General features: G+C 43.6%; 2 protein-coding genes across 4 annotated transcripts in view; both read left to right on the top strand.

The window, feature by feature from the left end:
* The window catches only part of LOC139570659 (phosphoinositide 3-kinase adapter protein 1-like), a 34,302-nt gene extending 30,831 nt beyond the window's left edge, over positions 1-3,471 (top strand). For all 3 annotated transcript variants that reach the window (XM_071392723.1, XM_071392725.1, XM_071392724.1), the window contains one exon: positions 2,422-3,471. In XM_071392723.1, coding sequence (XP_071248824.1) covers positions 2,422-2,536 — 115 coding nt within the window. In that variant the 3' untranslated portion in view covers positions 2,537-3,471. The remainder of the gene's footprint in view (positions 1-2,421) is intronic.
* A 2,544-nt stretch (positions 3,472-6,015) lies between these two features.
* Positions 6,016-21,745, top strand: part of LOC139570669 (sorbin and SH3 domain-containing protein 1-like) — an 86,343-nt gene continuing 70,613 nt past the window's right edge. The window contains exon 1 of the mRNA XM_071392745.1: positions 6,016-6,147. The gene's annotated coding sequence lies outside the window, so the exon portion shown is untranslated. The remainder of the gene's footprint in view (positions 6,148-21,745) is intronic.

The following is a 21,745-nucleotide window of genomic DNA, read 5'->3' as shown; positions in this document are numbered from 1 at the left end:
AAACATAACAATGGTGATTATGGCCAAACAGTTCTATTTTTGTTTCATCAGACCAGTGGACATTTCTCCAAATAGTACAATCTTTGTCCCCATGTGCAGATGCAAACCGTAGTCTGGCTTTTTTATGGCGGTTTTGGAGCAGTGGCTTCTTCCTTGCTGAGCGGCCTTTCAGGTTATGTCGATATAGGACGCGTTTTACTGTGGATATAGATACTTTTGTGCCTGTTTCCTGCAGCATCTTCACAAGGTCCTTTGCTGTTGTTCTGGGATTGATTTGCACTTTTCACACCAAAGTACGTTCATCTCTAGGAGACAGAACTTGTCTCCTTCTTGAGCAGTATGACTGCTGCATGGTCCCATGGTGTTTATACTTGTGTACTATTGTTTGTACAGATGAATGTAGTACCTTCAGGCGTTTGGAAATTGCTCCCAAGGATGAACCAGACTTGTAGAGGTCTACATTTTTTTCTGATGTCTTGGCTGATTTCTTTTGATTTTCCCATGATGTCAAGCAAAGAGGCACTGAGTTTGAAGGTAGGCCTTGAAATACATCCACAGGTACACCTCCAATTGACTCAAATTATGTCAGAAGCTTCTTAAGCCATGACATAATTTCTTTGAATTTTCCAAGCTGTTTAAATGCAGTCAACTTAGTGTATGTAAACTTCTGGCCCACTGGAATTGTGATACAGTGAATTATAAGTGAAATAATCTGTCTGTAAACCATTTTTGGAAAAATGACTTGTGTCATACACAAAGTAGATGTCCTAACCGACTTGCCAAAACTATAGTTTTTAACAACACATTTGTGGAGTAGTTGAAAAACAAGTTTTAATGACTCCAACCTAAGTGTATGTAAACTTCCGACTTCAACTGTAAGTTCCTACCACTTTTAAAAACAACTCCAAAACCCCTGCCACTGTCACTTTAGGCCCAGGCTGTGTGGTACAAGGATGAATGGTGGGACGTAGGCGCCCCTCTCGGGTGTGCTCTCCCTCTTCCCCTCCGCTCTCTCTGCTTCCTAATCTCCCTCTGCTTCTTCCTCTCCGTCCTCCTCTCCCTCTTCACTCTCCTCTTTCTCTCTACCTCCAGTCCCCTCTCCCTCCACTCTCCTCTCTGTCCTCTTCACTCTCCTTTTCCTCTCTCCCACTCCACATCTCTATCCCTCCAATCATCTCTAACTCCTCTTCCTCCCTGCCTTACGTACGGTCACTGTGGGGGGGACGTCATCGATGTACTTATTGATGAAGCCAATGACACATGTGGTGTACTCCTCAACGCCATTGGAGGAATCCCGGAACATATTCCAGTCTGTGCTAGCGAAACAGTCCTGTAGCTTAGCATCTGCTTCATCTGACCACTTTTTTATTGATCTAGTCACTGGTTCTTCCTGCTTTAGTTTTTGCTTGTAAGCAGGAATCAGGAGGATGGAATTATGGTCAGATTTGCCAAATGGAGGGCGAGGGAGAGCTTTGTATGCATCTCTGTGTGTGGAGTATAGGTGGTCCAGAGTTATTTTCCATCTGGTTGCAATTTAACATGCTGATAGAAATTTGGTAAAACTGATTTAAGTTTCCCTGTATTAAAGTCCCCGCCTACTAGGAGCGCCGCCTCTGGGTGAGTGTTTTCTAGTTTGCTTATGGCGGTATACAGCTCATTCAATGCTATCTTAGTGCCAGCCTCTGACTATGGTGGTCTAGTGGAATGCCTTATTATCACCTGAATATCGACTCGGAGTAGCAGAACTACTTTCGAGCTATCCCATTACCCTTTGCGATATACGAGACATAATCAGTGCAGGCAGAATTGAAGCGCTATCTGACGTAAGACAATGGCCTTAGTCATAATGCAGTTTGAATGTCTATGAGCAGTTATTAGCGCCCAATTTCTCCATTGTAATGCATTTCTCATAAGGAGTTAAATATGCATCATGAAGAGGGTATTCATATGCAGTGTTACCATTTATTCTTCTTACTTGTAATGAAACTGGTCCGGGTATATTTCTGTTGATAGTTCTGTGAATTTTGCATCTCAAACTAAATAATTTGGGTAATCCGAGTTGATGTGCATTTTAAACTGCCAACCACAAAACCAACCCGACCCTAATGATTGCCAAAAAACTGCTCTCGTGGGTCTTTAGCCTAGATGTAAGTCTAACTGGGTTATAGGCTATATGTTGAAATGTAAAAAAAACAAAAAACATATCCAGTTACTGCAGCTGACATTATGACTGTTTTCGTTCTACAGAATGACACCTCTACAACACCTTGACTCTTTTAATAATTCCCCTGAGAGACACACTCATTTGAGATGACTGAAAATACTGTGTGACTCACACGAATACACTCTGCAGTGCTTAATCTCTGTTTAATTTGTCATGCCAAGTGTAACAACCATGTTGTTATCTGTTATACATTTTAGGGCTTCAGAGAGTTTGTTGCAGGAGCGTTACACATCATGCCCCACTCGAGCACTTCCTAAAAGACCAACTCAGAGGACCACCTTTCCCCCTCCCATACCCCGGAGAACACGGTGACGCACATCTCTGCTGTATCATTTTGAATGTCTGCCCTCCAAAATGTATATCAATGTCTAATCAGGCAGTATTATTTATTAGTTTTGTTTTTAGGGGGGGGGGCATAAAAGACTGTAAAAACGCCAGCAAATCATTTGCAATCAGTTGATTTTTATTTTGAAACACTGTTCCAAAGTATTCCCATGCATAATAGAGAGATATACAGTATGTGATCGTATACACATGTAAGCAGGGTTTGAAATGATTATGTTTTAGTCAATTATTATATCTGTTTGGGCTTCTTGTGGTCAATTTGCAGTCTAGAAATTATGTGTAACTATGTTCCGGCACCCTGCTCAATAAATCTAGTTGATGATCGCTGATTTATATGAACATCAGAATACATGGTAATACAAGGTTTGAGTGTGTAGAACAGAAGCACATAGAACATGATCATCAAGTCAGTCAATTCAGGAAGTAAACTGAAATTCCAATTTAAATGGCCAATCTTGGATTCAAACAACAAAGCACACCCCGTCACTTTTTAGGTGAACCGCTGAGAGATGGGCCTGTAGAAATGTAATAAAAAAAGGGAAACCATTTTTTAATGACTTCTTAATAAAATTAAAATAAGCTATTCATTTCAAAAGTTTTTATTTGTTCAGAATTTTAGATTTCAATCATTTTCAGAATTGACTGACTTGAATTCTAACTGACCCCAACCCTACCATAGACCCATTGATACTGTACATGGATCTTGTAATAACTGCATGCGTTAGAATTGTAAAGGGTTTTCAACAAAGTGATCAAATAAAGATTGTGTTTGTTTATCAAGCTTGTGCATGCGTACTACTGTATTATACAACCGATCACACAATGAAGTTTGATTTTACAAATGCAAAGTTTAAACATTCATGTAATCTGTTTAAAAATAAATATGTTGAGTTCAGTGGCAATTTTAGCATGTAAATCTTGGTGTGTCTTTTTTTTAGATGCATGCCAGCAAACCCACAACCCAACACTAAAAACTACATTAATTGCACTATAACGGTGACAAACGGTGCCCACATACTGTTAGGGCCTACATAAAGCTGTCCCAACAGCAGAGTCTCAACAGCAGTCCCAACACCTTACCACTGCTACACCTGGCTATCAGCGGAGCCTTGTCTGGCAGCGAAACAGTTCCTTCAGCCTCATTTACTGCCTTTTAAAAAAACATAGCCGGTATGGCTGACTTGCTTAAACAAATGTGGTTTCTACTGACAATTGAGATGTACAAACTATGGCATAAGGGAACGACGAGTGGATAAGAGGCAATCCGTAATTTCGATTAAGACCTTAATGAGCGAGGTAGGATGGACGTAGTCAATATAACTATTTGTTCAATAAAATGGGCATATAAGCAGACAATGAAAGTTCTAACAATATTCAATGATTACATTTCTTTTAAACAGGCTATAGGCTACATGTGCACCATCAAGTCAGAACAGTAGGCGAAATTAGGAGGGGAAACAGGACCTAATTGTTAGGGTGAGGCACATGGGCTACTAACAGCTTATTACACAACATACACATAGTATTACTTTCTTAGCTACAGTATACATATCTCCCTGGCATATTACATCATTTATGCAGCAGCATACAATACATTTTTGGACTCACCTTGTTGTGCTGTGCTCACTTGAACAGGAAGCTGGTGCTGCGGTCCTTCGTGGGCAGATTTTGTCATCAAACTTGGTCATCAAAGTCTGGCATTCTCTGGATTTATGGTGCTTTCAAGACAACTGGGAACTCGGTTGAATCATGATGACCTCAGGGATCTTCAGGTCGGAGCTCTAGAAAGAGGCCTGGGTTCCAAACTTGCAATTCCGATTTGGATGACCGTTCAAAACATGTTTTCCCAATCGGAGCTAGTTTTTTTTCAGAGTTCCCAGTTGTCTTGAACTCACTGAAATCAGATTTCCAATTCTGAGTTTCCAGTTGTTTTGAGCGCGGCAGAAGTCATGCTGGATTGACACCATGGCCAATGTTGAATGTTTATCCTTTTAAGCTTGGAAAAGAGACCATTAAACCCAAACTTTGGACCACACACCCACTCCACTGAATAGCAGGCTAGTGATTGCCCTGCAATGCTTGCAGTTAGCCACTGATTCCTTCCAAACCACTCATTGTTGAATTTGCAATTTCCAAGTTGTTGCGTAATGTTTACGTCCAATGGCCGATGAGCACCGGTACGTTTTATCTATAATTTCTCTTCTTTATTTATCTTCATATGACAAAGATTAAAAAGGATTTTCCAGTAGATTGTCAACGTGATTCATGATGATGACTGCTAGCTTGCTAGCAAAGATTTTGAAAATATGACGTTAACATGATGAGTCCAATCAAAGCTGCTGTAGATATAACTTAATTTGACTTACTTTTATCTGTGGCCAATGACCTTGAGCCTTCTTGGATAGGCACTTCTAATGTAACTCTATGGCAGCATCCAAGGGGCTTGAATGTTCGAGCTCTACCCTTAGATTTGGCGGTGACGTAGTGTCCTCATGAGTGACAGAACACTAAGCCAATCAAGACGCAACTAGAGAACATTACCAACCGCTACGCTTAATATTTTCCGATGGCTGCCCCACCACCACAGAAAGCACTGAGCTAGGCTGTAACAGCTGCATTTTGGAGCTGCCTTACTCAAGAAAGCAAAAAAGAGACCATGTTTGTTTGCGGCTTTATTATTATTATTTTTGTCTAGAAACGCAACCAGCATGACGGGTCGCTACTGGTTGCGTTAATGTTTGGTGTGCACTGCAAGACATGGACATGAACATTCATTTCCTAGACAAGCGTTTTACACTGCACACTGTACATACTGTATGGTACAATATCAGCCACTTGGTGGCGCTCTGTACATGAGATACAATGTTTTGTTCGGTGATGTTTGGCATGCTAGGCATTATTTCAAAACAGTTATTTACTTCTATATTTTATAATATATACACAATGAAATATCATGTGTTTATTGTCTGTTGCTTTGATGTTTGGTGTCATTGTCAACCTGCACAGCACAACACATTATTGTTCGCTTACATTTGAGTGTATTTCATACTGCAAGTACCATATGTAGCTTAACTGACAAGCCCAAGACAGATCCAATAGGCTACTCTTATGGTGTATTAATTTCTAACATTTGCACCTGTTGCTGAGTCACTATGCACAGTGGTCAGAAATACAATTGAAAAAAACACTAACTTCACCAAACGTACAATCACCTCATACGCTGCAATTAATCAAATGCATTAATTTAATCTTACATGAATTTCATATTTGACAATAATGTATTTAATTAAATGATCCATCAACATTCTAAGGATCATAAATGTGTAAGAAGCCTGTAATGTAAGAGTTTTGAAGATATCCCATTATATGACAATGAGTCCTGAAACCACCTCCCTCCCTTGCCTGTCCTCAAGGAGGGAAATACGCATGTAGCCTATGAGCAAGGAGTGAGGTAAAATGCGTTGTCGGGGTGATTGGTGGGTGCTGTGTAGCTCACTGTCCTGACTGTACATTGTAGCACAGACCTCTTTGCCGTGTGCGGGAGCGATATTGATAAACAACACTGGATTGCAACAAAGGTAAACGTTTGCCATTTTATTGTCTCTATCTCAAATGCTTTATTTGCGCATCAGATACTGTAAATAGCCTACAAAAGCCAATTTGCATCATGCTCATGTTGTATAATTTCGCCCCCTTGGTAACAAATGCCCTGACAAATTTGTGTTTGATTCTGTGCGCCGAGGGACTTGCGGTAATGTCTCGAGTGTTTGATTGTAATTCTAAAATTAGCCTATTACCTACATGGGTGGGCTTTTATTGTATTCCAAGTGGGACCAACATGGCCTGGGACTTAGTCTTCAGACGGCAGTACAGTCGTTGTGTTGAAGCTATACTGCAGTAAAGACACATCCATTTGATATCTGCAACCATACACACGACCGCTGCTCATCCTTGTGTCGCACTAGACTAGACACTAGTCTATAGCTTTGTAAAATGAAGTATCCCAAATCATGGAACGAAATAATTTAACGTTTATTATTGTCATGGAACGCTCTTTGCATGTTTTATCTGGTTACAAAAGACAATAGTCTACTATTGGCCTGCTGCACATTGAACAACATCACTTGAACTCTTTCTTAGTTTACTCTTAATTGGTTCAGAATATTGTACCTGTTTTCATTAGAGCAGAAACAACATATGGCAACATAGTATGTAGGTAAATACATGAATAACATCAGTGGTATGTATGGGCATAATGCAATGCATATTATGCGGCACTGATAGGTAACCCCATTTAACTTGATTTGTGGCTACTGTACAAAAGGTACCGTACAGTATAATGACATGTGGGTGGATGGATAGTTGTCTATTTACAAACTAGCATTCATCTCAAAATGTGAGTGTGAATAGGCTGTCTGAGCGAAGGGAAAAAATGCGTCCGAGCTCTGAAATTCCCATTCTTATTTTAATCTCTTGCGTGCCCAATGTCCATTCCAGTACATTGCATTTACCTGTAAACTATATGCCTACCCGCTACTCTCAGTAATTAGTCTGTATGTGTAAAAATGACACAATGAATAAGATACTGCTGTCTCAACCTTCTGTACTGTGCTCTGCAGTTGGAAGCAAATATGATTACTGCATAACCAACCCACTGTATGAGCTATATAAGAAACAACCTCTTGACAAATGCTATGGATTATGCTGTTATTGATTGTCTGCACAAACCCTCATGTCACGTATAGACATGAAAGCAACTGAATGATCCATAGGGACTGAATGTACAATAGTAATGAAACACTGAATGGTTACCTCCATGTTCAGACAGTTGTTTGACAAATCGGCCTCAGGGCTGGTTTCCTGATTAAGTGCATGTGACCTGAATGTAATTTATAGATTGGCAGGTAAGGGTGCTCTCGAGAGGCTAGATGTTCTTTACCATTCGGCCATCAGATTTGCCACCAATCCACGATAATTGAGAATTTCAATAAGCATTTCTCTACGGCTGGCCATGCTTTCCATCTGGCTACCCCAACCCTGGCCAACAGCTCTGCACCCCCCGCAGCAACTGGCCCAAGCCCCCCCCCCCGCTTCTCCTTCACCCAAATCCAGACAGCTGACGTTCTGAAAGAGCTGCAAAATCTGGATCCCTACAAATCAGCTGGGCTAAACAATCTGGACCCTCTCTTCCTAAAATTATCCGCCACCAAGTCTTCGAAAGCCAAATGAACAAACAGATCAACGACCATTTAGAATCCCACTGTACCTTCTCCGCTATGCAATCTGGTTTCCAAGCTGGTCACAGGTGCACTTCAGCCACGCTCACGGTCCTAAACGATATCATAAGGTCATCTATAAGTCTTTGCTAGGTAAAGCTCCGCCTTATCTCAGCTCACTGGTCACTATAGCAACACCCACCCATAGCACGCGCTCCAGCAGGTATACTTCACTGGTCATCCCCAAAGCCAACATCTCCTTTGGCTGCCTTTCCTTCCAGTTCTCTGCTGCCAATGACTGTAACGAATTGCAAAAATCACTGAAGTTGGACAATTATAATCTCCCTCACTAACTTTAAGCATCAGCTGTCAGAGCAGCTTACCGATCGCTGCAGCTGTACGTAGCCTATCTGTAAATAGCCCATTCAACCAACTACCTACCTCATCCCCATATTTGTTTTTGTTTTTCTGCTCTTTTGCACACCTGTATTTCTACTTGCACATCCTCATCTGCACATATATCACACCAGTGTAAATTGCTCAATTGTAATTACTTTGAACTATTGGCCTATTTATTGCCTTACCTCCTTACTTAATTTGCACACACTGTATACAGATTTTTGTATTGTGTTATTGATTGTACGTTTGTTTATCCCGTGTGTAACTCTGTGTTGTTGTTTTTGTCGCACTGCTTTGCTTTATCTTGGTCAGGTCGCAGTTGTAAATGAGAACTTGTTCTCAACTGGCCTACCTGGTTAAATAAAGGTGAAAAAAAAAATGGCCCTATAGGACACATCACTGCACTCTATACTCCTCTGTAAACTGGTCATCTCTGTATGTATACCTGTCGCAAGACCCACTGGTTGATGCTTATTTATAAAACCATCTTAGGCCTCACACCCCTCTATCTGAGATATCTACTGCTGCCCTCATCCTCCACATACAACACCCGTTCTGCCTGTCACATTCTGTTAAAGGTCCCCAAAGCACACACATCCCTGGGTCGCTCGTCTTTTCAGTTCGCTGCAGCTAGCACCTGGAACGAGCTGCAACAAACACTCAAAATGGACAGTTTTATCTCTCCATTCAAAGACTCAATCATGGACACTTACTGACAGTTGTGGCTGCTTTGCGTGATGTATTGTTGTCTCTACCTTCTTGCCCTTTGTGCTGTTGTTTGTGCCCAATAATGTTTGTACCATGTTTTGTGCTGCTACCATGTTGTACTGCTGCCATGTTGTGTTGCTACCATGTTGTTGTCATGTTGTGTTGCTACCATGCTGTGGTGTCATGTGTTGTTGTCTTAGGTCTCTCTTTATGTAGTGTTGTCTCTCTTGTTGTCATGTATGTTTTGTCCTATATTTAAATTGTATTTTCAATCCAAGCCCCCGTCCCCGCATGAGGCCTTTTGCCTTTTGGTAGGCCGTCACTGTAAATAAGAATTTGTTCTTAACTGACATGCCTTCTAAAATAAAGGTTTAAAAAAAAAACTTCCACATAAACAGGGTTGCCAGGTCTAGCTAAAATTTCTATAATAATGACCACTCAAAACCTGGCCTGAAAATATGCCCACATTTTTTTCCACAGCAAGAGAAGAGTTGCCAAATGTATACAATAAGCTAACGACGTTAGAAGCAAAGTTCGGTTTTCATCAAAATGATTATTATTGCGAACTATGACATGATGTAATAAACACATTTGAATATGTTGCAAGAGAAAATATAATTTGCCCTTATTAAACTCGCCAGATCATTTTCTTTCAATGGATGTTGATTTAACTCGTCTGACTACTATGATTAAGCAATAAGGCATGAGGGGATATGGTATATAGCCTAAGGGCTGTTTTTAAGCATTACACAATGCAGAGTGCCAACCCTGGGGTGCCTTATTGCTATTATAAACTGGTTACCAACATAATTAGAACAGTAAAAAGTATTTTTTTGTCATACCCATGGTATACGGTCTGATATACCACTGCTTTCAGCCAATCAGCGTTCAGGGCTCAAACCCGGTTTATAATTGTAAATAAATCCCTTTTGCGCATGTGCATAGCTATAGATAAATCCACCAGGAGATTTTGAGTGATGAAAGTTGGACAGAGGATCTTGAAATCTCTGCGCAAGAAACACTTGGACAAAAAAACGAATGCTAGGCTATTTTCTGGCAATTGTGCTGTTATGTGCCAGATGTTAAGACCATTTGCAAGATTTACTTGTCATTTCAGTAGGCATAGGCTACAGAGTAAATCTGGGTTTATGATTGTAATTCAACTTTGCCATGTCTTGCTTAGATACAGTGCATTCAGAAAGTATTCAGAACCCTTGGCATATTCCACATTTTGTTACATTACAGCCTTATTCTAAAATGTATTAAATAAATAAAAATCCTCATCAATCTACACACAATACCCCATAAAGACAAAGGGAAAACAGTTTTACTGTAGATGCAGGTAGCCTATAGCCCCTGATAGGCCTAAATCTTATTTCAGATAGGCTACAGTAGCCTAGCCAAGATGTAGGCAAGATGGGGGCCTCCCGGGTGGCGCAGTGGTCTAGGGCACTGCATCGCAGTGCTAGCTGCGCCACCAGAGTCTCTGGGTTCGCGCCCAGGCTCTGTCGCAGCCGGCCGCGACCGGGGGGTCCGTGGGGCGACGCACAATTGGGCTAGCGTCGTCCGGGTTAGGGAGGGTTTGGCCGGTAGGGATATCCTTGTCTCATCGCGCTCCAGCGACTCCTGTGGCGGGCCGGGCGCAGTGCGCGCTAGCCAAGGGGGGCCAGGTGCACGGTGTTTCCTCCGACACATTGGTGCGGCTGGCTTCCGGGTTGGAGGCGCGCTGTGTTAAGAAGCAGTGCGGCTTGGTTGGGTTGTGCTTCGGAGGACGCGTGGCTTTCGACCTTCGTCTCTCCCGAGCCCGTACGGGAGTTGTAGCGATGAGACAAGATAGTAATTACTAGCAATTGGATACCACGAAAATTGGGGAGAAAAGGGGATAAAATTAAAAAAATATATAAAAAATAAAAAAGATGTAGGCAAGATGTAAACAGAACGATTTAGCAGCTTGCTTAGTTCAAATATACTTACAAATTTATTCAACATGAATAGCTTAGCAATTTTGAGGTAAGAAGTGCCTGTGTTTTCAAATATCCTGCTGGAATAGGCTACTGAGGATGGGGTCGCAATTTCAATCACTGAATTAAACATTAGTAATGTGTATATGAACTGAATATTCTTGTCAACAACAGCCAGTGTTTATAAAAAATAAAAATACCTGTAGCCTAATCTGACTGACTGTTACCGTCAATCTAATGCGTGCAACTGATCGGCAATTTAAATAACTTGTCACGTTCGTCGTAATGTGGAAGAGAGGAGGACCAAGGCGCAGCGTGAAGTGAAATACATTCTTCTATTTATTTAAGAAGAAACACTAACCAAACTAATACAGAACAACAAAACGAACGTGACGCTATAAATAATAGTGCAGACACAAGCAACTAACACATAGACAATAACCCACAACACAAAACAGGCTACCTAAATATGGTTCCCAATCAGAGACAACGCAAAACACCTGTCTCTGATTGAGAACCATATCAGGCCAAACACATAGAAATAGACAAACCAGACATACAACATAGAATGCCCACTCAGATCACACCCTGACCAAACAAAACATACAAAGCAAACTATGGTCAGGGCGTGACAGTACCCCCCCATCAAGGTGCGGACTCCGGCCGCAAACCTAAACCTTTAGGGGAGGGTCTGGGTGGGCATCTGTCCGCGGTGGCGGCTCCGGCGCGGGACGTGGACCCCACTCCACCATAGTCATAACCCGCTTTGGTGGCGCCTCTGGAGCGGGGACCCTTGCAGCGAGTCCCGGACTGAAGACCATCGTAGAGGGCGCCACTGGACGGAGGGGCAGCTCCGGACTAAGGGGCAGCTCCGGACTGAGGGGCAGCTCCGGACTGAGGGGCAGCTCAGGACTGAGGGGTAGCTCAGGACTGAGGGGCAGCTCCGGACTGAGGGGTAGCTCCGGACTGAGGGGCAGCTCCGGACTGAGGGGCAGCTCAGGACTGAGGGGTGGCTCAGGACTGAGGGGCAGCTCCGGACTGAAGGGCAGCTCCGGACTGAGGGGTAACTCAGGACTGAGGGGAAGCTCCGGACTGAAAGGCAGCTCCGGACTGGCGGGCGGCTCTGGCAGCTCCTGACTGGCGGGCGGCTCTGGCAGCTCCTGACTGGCGGACGGCTCTGGCAGCTCCTGACTGGCGGGCGGCTCTGGCAGCTCCTGACTGGCGGGCGGCTCTGGCAGCTCCAGACTGGCGGGCGGCTCTGGCGGCTCCTGACTGACGGACGGTTCTAGCGGCTCAGGACAGACGGGCGGCTCAGGCGGCGTTGGACAGACGGGCGGCTCAGGCGGCGTTGGACGGACGGGCAGCTCAGGCGGCGCTGGACGGACGGGCAGCTCAGGCGGCGCTGGACGGACGGGCAGCTCAGGCGGCGCTGGACAGACGAACAGTTCATGCGGCCCTGGACAGACGGGCAGCTCAGGCGGCGCTGGACAGACGGGCAGCTCAGGCGGCGCTGGACAGACAGGCAGCTCAGGCGGCGCTGTACAGACGGGAGCAGGAACAGGGCATACTGGACCCTGGAGGCGCACTATAAGTCTGGTGCGTGGTGCCGGAACTGGTGGTACCGGGCTGGGGACACGCACCTCAGGGCGAGTGCGAGGAGCAGGGACAGGGAGTACTGGACCCTGGAGACGCACTGGATACCTGGTGCGTGGTACCGACACTGGTGGTACCGGGCTGAGGACACGCACCTCAGGGCGAGTGCGGGGAGGAGAAACAGGGCGTACAGGGCTCTGGAGACGCACAGGAAGCCTGGTGCGTGGTGTTGGCACTGGTGATACTGGGCTGGGGACACGTACCTCAAGGCGAGTGCGGGGTGCTGGAACTGGAGGCCTGGTTTGTGGCACCGGCACCGGAGGACTGGTGCGAGGGGCTGCCACAGGAGAGCTGGTGCGTGGGGCTGCCACAGGAGAGCTAGTACGTGGGGCTGCCACAGGAGGTGCAGGACTAGGGAGGCGCACAGGAGGCCTGGTGCGTGGGACTGGCACTGTCATTACCAGATGGTTAGCACGCACCTCAGGACGAGTATGGAGAGCTGACTCAGGTAACATCAAATCCCGAACACGCTCCGTCGGGCGGATGTCATGCCTCATGCACCAACACAGCAAATCCCTAATTTCTCTCTCCTCCAATCTCCCCATTAATTCCTTCACTGTCTCTGTTTCACTCCCCTTGCTCACCTCCAATTCCACCCCGACTGGCTCTGGTTCCATCCTCGACTCCTCACGGTAAGCACGGGGAGTTGGCTCAGGTCTCCTACCTGGCTCAGCCACACTCCCCGTGTGCCCCCACCCAAGAAATTTTTGGGGCTGCCTCTCGGGCTTCCATCCGCGCTTTCGTGCTGCTTCCTCATACCGCCTCCTCTCGGCTTTCGCTGCCTCCGTGCAACTGATCGGCAATTTAAATAACTTGTCACGTTCGTCGTAATGTGGAAGAGAGGAGGACCAAGGCGCAGCGTGAAGTGAAATACATTCTTCTATTTATTTAAGAAGAAACACTAACCAAACTAATACAAAACAACAAAACGAACGTGACGCTATAAATAATAGTGCAGACACAAGCAACTAACACATAGACAATAACCCACAACACAAAACAGGCTACCTAAATATGGTTCCCAATCATAGACAACGCAAAACACCTGTCTCTGATTGAGAACCATATCAGGCCAAACACATAGAAATAGACAAACCAGACATACAACATAGAATGCCCACTCAGATCACACCCTGACCAAACAAAACATAAAACATACAAAGCAAACTATGGTCAGGGCGTGACATAACTAAACATGGCCATTAATAATGGCATAATAACACAAGGCTAAAACAACAATACACTGGCTATAGGCTAAAGGCTATTTATTTAATCTGTTTGCCAGCTACAGGTAGGCTACACAAGTGGCACAAATGTATTTTCAATGACTCCAGTGATATTGTAATTTCAACATATTTATTGTAGCCTAGAATGGCATATACAGTTGATGGCCAACAGATGCAAATGTATCATTCTCCACATTTAATGTCAGTTTCATTGAGGACTTTTCCCCATAACAGAAGCACACGACTTCCATTTTAAATGTTCACTCCAGCATAATTACAAGTTAATTAGCCTACCTACAACTGGTAAAAAGTTGCCACAGCGTGCGCATGCTGCTCTGTCTCGGCTCACTCACATGACTCAGCCAATAGTGGACTGAGCTGCATGCTTCTCTCTCAACACACACACCCCTCCTGCGCTCCCCACAACTCACTCACTCAGCAACAGCCTGAGTTGAAATCTTAAATCAAATCAAACTTTATTTGCCACATGCGCCGAATACAACAAGGGTAGACTTTACCGTGAAATGCTTACTTTACAAGCCCTTAACCAACAGTGCAGTTCAAGAAGAAGAAAATATTTATTTAAGTAGGCAAAAATAAAAAGTAATAATACAAAGTAATACAATAAGAATAACAATTACGAGGCTATATACAGGGGGCACTGGTACCGAGTCAGTTTGCAGGGGTACAGGCTAGTTGAGGTAATCTGTACATGTAGGTAGGGGCGAAGTGACTATGCATAGGTAACAAACAAACAGCGAGTAGCAGCAGTGTACAAGAGAGGGGGGGGGGGGGGGTCAATGTAAATTGTCCGGTGGCGATTTTTATGAATTGTTCAGCAGTCTAATGGCTTGGGGGTAGAAGCTGTCGAGGAGCCTTTTGGTCCTAGACTTGGCACTCCGGTACCGCTTGCCGTGCGATGGCAGAGAATACAGTCTATAACTTGAGTGACTGGAGTCTCTGACAATTTTATGGGCTTTCCTCACTGCCTATTATATAGGTCCTGGATGGCAGGAAGCTTGGCCCCAGTGATGTACTGGGCTGTTCGCACTACCCTCTGTAGCGCCTTACGATCAGGCGGTGATGCAACCAGTCAGGATGCTCTCGATGGTGCAGCTGTAGAACCTTTTGAGGATCTCAGGACCCATGCCAAATCTTTTCAGTCTCCTGAGGGAGAAAAGGTTTTGTCGTGCCCTCTTCACAACTGTCTTGGTATGTTTGGACCATGATAGTTCGTTGGTGATGTGGACACCAAGGAACTTGAAACTCTCGACCCGCTCCACTACAGCCCCGTCGATGTTAATGAGGGCCTGTTCGGACCACCTTTTCCTGTAGTCCACGATCAGCTCCTTTGTCTTGCTCACATTGAGGGAGAGGTTGTTGTCCTGGCACCACACTGCCAGTTCTCTGACCTCCTCCCTATAGGCCGTCTCATCGTTGTCAATGATCAGGCCTACCACTGTTGTGTCGTCAGCAAACTTAATGATGGTGTTGGAGTCTTGAATGGGTGAACAGGGAATACAGGAGGGGACTAAGTACACACCCCTGAGGGGCCCCAGTGTTGAGGATCAGTGTGGAAGACGTGTTGTTGCCTACTCTTTCCACCTAGGGGCGTCCCGTCAGGAAGTCCAGGATCCAGTTGCAGAGGGAGGTGTTTAGTCCCAGAGTACTTAGCTTAGTGATGAGCTTCGTGGGCACTATGGTGTTGAACGCTGAGCTGGTTTGACAATCTACATCTGGTGGCCAAATTGACCTGCTGACCAAATGTGATTGGATGGTGGCTCTACAGTTTAAGGTCTCTGACAGGTGATTCATTATTTTGTTACCGGATATAATTACCTGCTCAGCTGGCCATCCTCAGCATCATGGCTAATTTGGCCAGGTTTACCTATGAGAAAAGCTAGCAGCTAACCAATTTAGACCAATGGTTTAACACCATGGTCTAAGCAAAAGTTCACAACATTATGTTTATTCTAAATAACTGATGTGTCTTTGGGCAAGCCGGTTTCTGCCAGAGACACCAGAAAGGTTTCTGTTTCCATCCCGTGACTGCTTGTTGCTTAGCAACCTTCTCCCTCCCCCTTTTCTCCATCTGCTCCCATTGGCCAAAGTGGATCGTGCTGCTTGAAGCTTTATGCTTTTCAAGGTCGGTGTGCACAAAGAGAAGCCCACCAATGCAAGCGAGTAAACAAGAAAGTGAATAGACAATTTATTGTTTGGCGATTGATTTCTAGTCACCCTCTCGCTGGCTCTGCAAGTGGTGATGGAAAAACAAGGAAAACAAACCATTGGGAAAGGGGGATACCTAGTCAACTGAATGTGTCTACCACATTTAACCCAATCCATCTGAATCAGAGAGGTGCAGGGGCTGCCTTAATCAACATCCACATCTTTGGCACCCGGGGAATAGTCGGTTAACTGCTTTGCTCAGAACGACAGATTTGGACCTTGTCAGCTCAGGGATTCGATCCAGACACGTTTTGGTTACTGGCCCGACGCTCTATCCACTAGGCTACCTGCATTGTTGGTTGTCATTTTGACAAAAGCATCCAGTTTTGCTATGTGCCCCACTCAGCGTCATCCAGGCATGGTAGAATACCCAACAAAAATGTTAAAGGCAAGCATGTGTATGTAGTGTGCTGTAGTGATAAAGCTGAGTGCCTGCTTATCCAAATAAATAAAGTTATCATTCTTGGAGCTGCCAGTTAATAGGCTATTAGTGCCCTTTAGTGCTTGTGTCAGGGTAAAGGGATAGACAGACATGGGGGTGGCACCCTTAAAATAGGCAGATATTGATACATTTTTAGAGATGTTATTTTCATATGAGCCTACCTTGTCAAAGCACTTGAAATGACTGGATTACGACATTGGTCTTTTTAGGTATGTGTAGCTACTGTATCCTTTGACAAAATAATCAAGTAGTCTGTTCACACAGCCACTCAGGGAGTTATAATATGCAACACACTGAACAGTAAGCTTGCATTCCATGTCCAAGTCAAAACATCCCCCTGAAACAAGGTGACATTTTCAACACTCTCTCAAGAAATAACCTGAACAGTCATCAACAGTCCCATAAACATGTTAAGTTTCCCCAATGTTTAAGCCAATAGGAATCCACCTCCTACACTTAAGGTGAGACTTGTCCTCTGGCAGTGATAGTGTAGATGAGGTCTTCCAGTTACAGAATTACCAAATTAAATACTCTATGTGTCAGCCAAATGGTATCTAATCTGTATTATCATGTACTCCATTGTAGTGTATTCTATGTTTAAGATTGATAATAAATTTTTGAGAGATAAAAAATCCCATAATCCCATATAAAAAAACATATTTGTATTGTTTTGTACTTTTTGCCAGGTGCCTCACATTGTCTCATTGTTTATCCTCTCTCTCTCTGTGCTTCTCTGTGTATTCTCTACCAAGTGATCTTGGAGGAAAGTCTAGAGTCCTTGTGAAACAACCGTATCGTCCTTGGTAAACTGTCAGTTTAGTGACATTCTTATTACACTGGCTCTAAAAACTGAGCTGTCAGGTTGTGCCCTCTCTAAAAATGTCCATGTGAGACGTTGTGTCCATGTGGTATGCCAGTGCCTTCCCTGTCAGTCCTTTTCACGGCCATGCTAGCTTGCCGCAGCACCAGCAACAACTACCCTCCTACCTCAGAAGCCATAACCTTTCACTGGCCAGACCAACTCACTGGGTGGGTGTTTATCCTCTCCGAAAAGGGTGACACCTAGCCCCACCACTCGAACATACTGTAAAGCTGCCCTATTTTTCCCTATTCATCTTCATCACACACATTTTAGTGGATGCTTATCATTTTCAAATATTTATTCTCCTTCAGTGCTTACGTGGATTTCAGTTATTTTCATTGCTATTGTGTTTAACTTTATCCATATTTTCTCGTGTAATATATTATGTAGGATTAAAAGAATACTCCAGTCCGGTAGGTATGTGTTGGACATATTTTCCCTCTCGACAATTACTCAGTGTCTTTCCTAAAAAAACGAGAAACCCAGAAACACTAGAATATGTACAAGTTGCATACATTTCCTTTTAGGTTGCAGTTGTTTAAAACTAGCCCTTGAACATCCAATGGCTGTGGTGTGGAATTTGTAGAAGCCTCGGCTCACAGCCTGTGTGGATGCTGTTTATGGAAGAGAGGGGGACCTCTCAATTAGAGGGCTAAGCAGCTGCTCTGGAGCGGGCCTTTCTGTCCATGTTTGGAGCTGTTTGGTGAGATCCACACTGAGCGCTGGACAGCTTCTCTCCTCTCTGCCGTTTGTTGACAAAGCAAAAGTCAACTACATGATGTAACAGCTCTCTGTCTTTCTCTATGTAGTACACCAGACCTCGTGGCGAGAGATTTTGGAAATGAACACTAATCACATTTAAGGAAAACTCAGAAATATAGTAGGGATGCAGGGCTGTGTGAGGTGTATCATAGTTCAACTTGGTAGCACTCTCCTTTTGTTTATTTTTTAAAAAGCAAACAGCAGTTCTCAAACATGTAGAGACTAAAAGATTGCTACAGCACACAACAGCTGTTCACAGTCACTGGCAGTGACATTGAGTTTACAGGGAGTTAGATCATTAGATCATTTTACTGCAATAATATATAGTGTCAAGAAAAAGTATGTGAACCCTTTGGAATTACCTGGATTTCTGCATAAATTGGTCATACAATTTGATCTGATCTTCATCTAAGTCACAATAACAGACAAACACAGTGTGCTTAAACTAATAACACACAAATTATTGTTTTTTTCTTGTCTATATTGAATACATAATTTAAACATTCACAGTGTAGGTTGGAAAAAGTATGTGAACCCCTAGGCTAGTGACTTCTCCAAAAGCTAATTGGAGTCAGGAGTCAGCTATCCTGGAGCCCAATTAATGAGACAAGATTGGAGATGTTGGTTAGAGCTGCATTGCCCTATAAAAAACACTCACAACATTTGAGTTTGCTATTCACAAGAAGCATTGCCTGTTGTAAACCATGCCTCGAACAAAAGAGATCTCAGAAGACCTAAGATTAAGAATTGTTGACTTGCATAAAGTTGGAAAGGGTTACAAAAATATCTCTAAAAGCCTTTATGTTCATCAGTCCACGGTCAGACAAATTGTCTATAAATGGGGAAAGTTCAGCACTGTTACTACTCTCCCTAGGAGTGTCCGTCCTGCAAAGATGACTGCAAGAGCACAGCGCAGAATGCTCAATGAGGTTAAGAAGAATCCTAGAGTGTCAACTAAAGACTTACAGAAATCTCTGGAACATGTTAAGTTTCTGTTGACGAGTCTACGATACGTAAAACACTAAACAAGAATGGTGTTCATGGAAGAAGCCACTGGTGTCCAAAAAAAAACATTTTTGCAAAAGTACACCTGGAATTTCTACAGTGCTACTAGCAAAATATTCTGTGGACAGATGAAACTACAGTTGAGTTGTTTGCAAGGAACACACAACGCTATGTGTGGAGAAAAAAGGGCACAGCACACCAACATGAAAAACTTATCCCAACTGTAAAGTATGGTGAGGGAGCATCATGGTTTAAGGCTGCTTTCCTGCCTCAGGACCTAGACAGCTTGCTATCAACGACGGAAAAACGAATTCCCAAGTTTACCGGACATTTTGCGAATGTAAGGCTGTCTGCCAATTGCTCAGCAGAAGTTGGGTGATGCAACAGGACAACGACCCAAAACACAGAAGTAAATCAACAACAGAATGGATTCAACAGAAGAAAATACGTCTTCTGGAGTGGCCCATTCAGAGTCCTGACCTCAACCCAATTGAGATGCTGTGGCATGACCTCAAGAGAGCGGTTCACATCCCAAGAATATTTCTGAACTGAAACAGTTTGGTAAAGAGGAATGGTCCAAAATTCCTCCTGACCGTTGTACAGGTCTGATCCGCAACTACAGAAAATGTTTGGTTGAGGTTATTGCTGCCAAGGGAGGGACAACCAGTTATTAAATCTAAGGGTTCACATACTTTTCCCACCCTGCACTGTGAATGTTTACACGGTGTGTTCGATAAAGACATGAAAACGTATAATTGTTTGTGTGTTATTAGTTTAAACAGACTGTTTGTCTATTGTTGTGACTTAGATGAAGATCAGATCAAATTTTATGACCAATTTATGCAGAAATCCAGGTAATTCCAAAGGGTTCACGTACTTCTTCTCTGCCACTGTACATACTGTACCAGTATTACATTCCTCTCGACTGTTAATCACCATACAATTTTACAGTTTAATGAGACCATAGTTGTTGATGTTGACCACATGTTGATAATGAACTTAGTGAAATGACACAGTATGACTGACCAGTGTATCAGTAAGGGAGCTTGTGAGTCAAGCCCAAGGGTTGTCCAGTATCTAATTCCAAACATCTTGTAATGTCCAGTCTATGTTGCATGGACTTGATTTGGATGTGGGGCCAAATGTTTTGAAATTATCTGTTGCAGCTGTTGAGTGGGTGCCACATTCCCAGGTGGCATGCGATGACAGGTCCATCTGGGTACGCCTTCTGCTGAAAGCAACCAGACCCCCAGACTCCCTTGTTGGTCTGGTTCAAGGTCAGAACTGGGCACCTAAAGCAGAGGGTGCAGGGGCCGGTCCCTATCACCTCACCCAGTTAGTCTCAGAAGACTGAGGAGAGAGAGAGATCTTAAAGAGGGACTGTCTGTAGTCTTGTAGGCTGTTGTGACTGTCTGAGAGAGCTTCCTACTCAAGGCTGGTTGATCTGGTTTGCAAAGAAGCTTGTTGGTAAGCTGTGATCTTAATGTGACGTATTTGCAGAATTTTGTGTCTTTTGGAAATACCTGTTTTTAGGAGAGGGTTTTAAGGAAAGTGTGTGTACTTAAAGTGAGTGTTGAAAACACCCTAGAACATATCTAGTGATGGAAAAATTGAAGTGATGCAGAAGATGTGTTTTTCCTGTATGTCTTTTCTATAACCATAAGTATATATACACAGTGGCATGTACTCCTTTGGCAAACAATGTTCTCCTCTTAAATGAGAAATACCCCACAAGCAGTTGTGTTGGGCTCCTTAAATATTATAATAGGGATGAGTTTGTCACATGACATCTTCCAAGCATCTTATCTATCTACACAACTTGCTCCGGCTTTGAGATGATTCTTGGTTTTGAAAAAGGTTCTGCTGAAGGGTAGCTGTCTGTGCTGTGGAACCTCTGCTGATAATATTTACTGTATAATGAATATGACTTTCTCTGTTAGTCCTGAATCACAATTTATGGAGAGTAATCTATCTTTAAAAAAACTCTGGAGTGCAATGTTGTTGTCTCCTTCGATTTGATGGGTTTTCTTATTTCTTGTGCCCCTGTTACTATACTTGGATGTGTAGTGTCAGCATTTGTTGCTGGCATGCCAACTTGTGTGGCCTTCCACTTCACTGCTGAGCCGTTGTTGCTTCTAGATGTTTCTACTTCACAATAACAGCACTTACAGTTGCCCGGGGCAGCTCTAGCAGGGCAGAAATTTGACAAACTGACTTGTTGGAAAGGTGGCATCCTATGACTGTGCCACGTTGAAAGTCACTGAGCTCTTCAGTACGGGCCATTCTACAGGCAATGTTTGTCTATGGAGATTGCATGGCTGTGTGCTCGATGTCATACACCTGTCAGCAATGGGTGTTGCTGAAATAGTCGAATCCACTAATATGAAGGGGTGTCCACATACTTTAAAATATTTTTTTCTATACAGTCATTTTCCCACATATTTATCAAGAGTGTAAATAACTTCAGACCCCACTGTATAAACATATGGAATGTAAATGTCAATTTGCAGTCCCTCCACGATTCTGCGATTGCAATTATGTTTTGAAAAATCAACAATCTCCCACATATTATGTGAGAGCTTTCAAATTATACCCAATCACTGCACTATTTCCTCATAAAACAGTCAAGTCATTGTGATATTATCGCACAAAACTGACCCATCACCGCCGTACAGAAAGATGGCTCACAATTTCACGACACATTTACTGCATA

The sequence above is a fragment of the Salvelinus alpinus genome, chromosome 3, assembly GCF_045679555.1.
Source record: "Salvelinus alpinus chromosome 3, SLU_Salpinus.1, whole genome shotgun sequence".
NCBI lineage: Eukaryota > Metazoa > Chordata > Actinopteri > Salmoniformes > Salmonidae > Salvelinus > Salvelinus alpinus.
The sequence above is the reverse complement of the archived record's forward strand: the minus strand, read 5'-3'. Positions and strand labels throughout refer to the sequence as shown.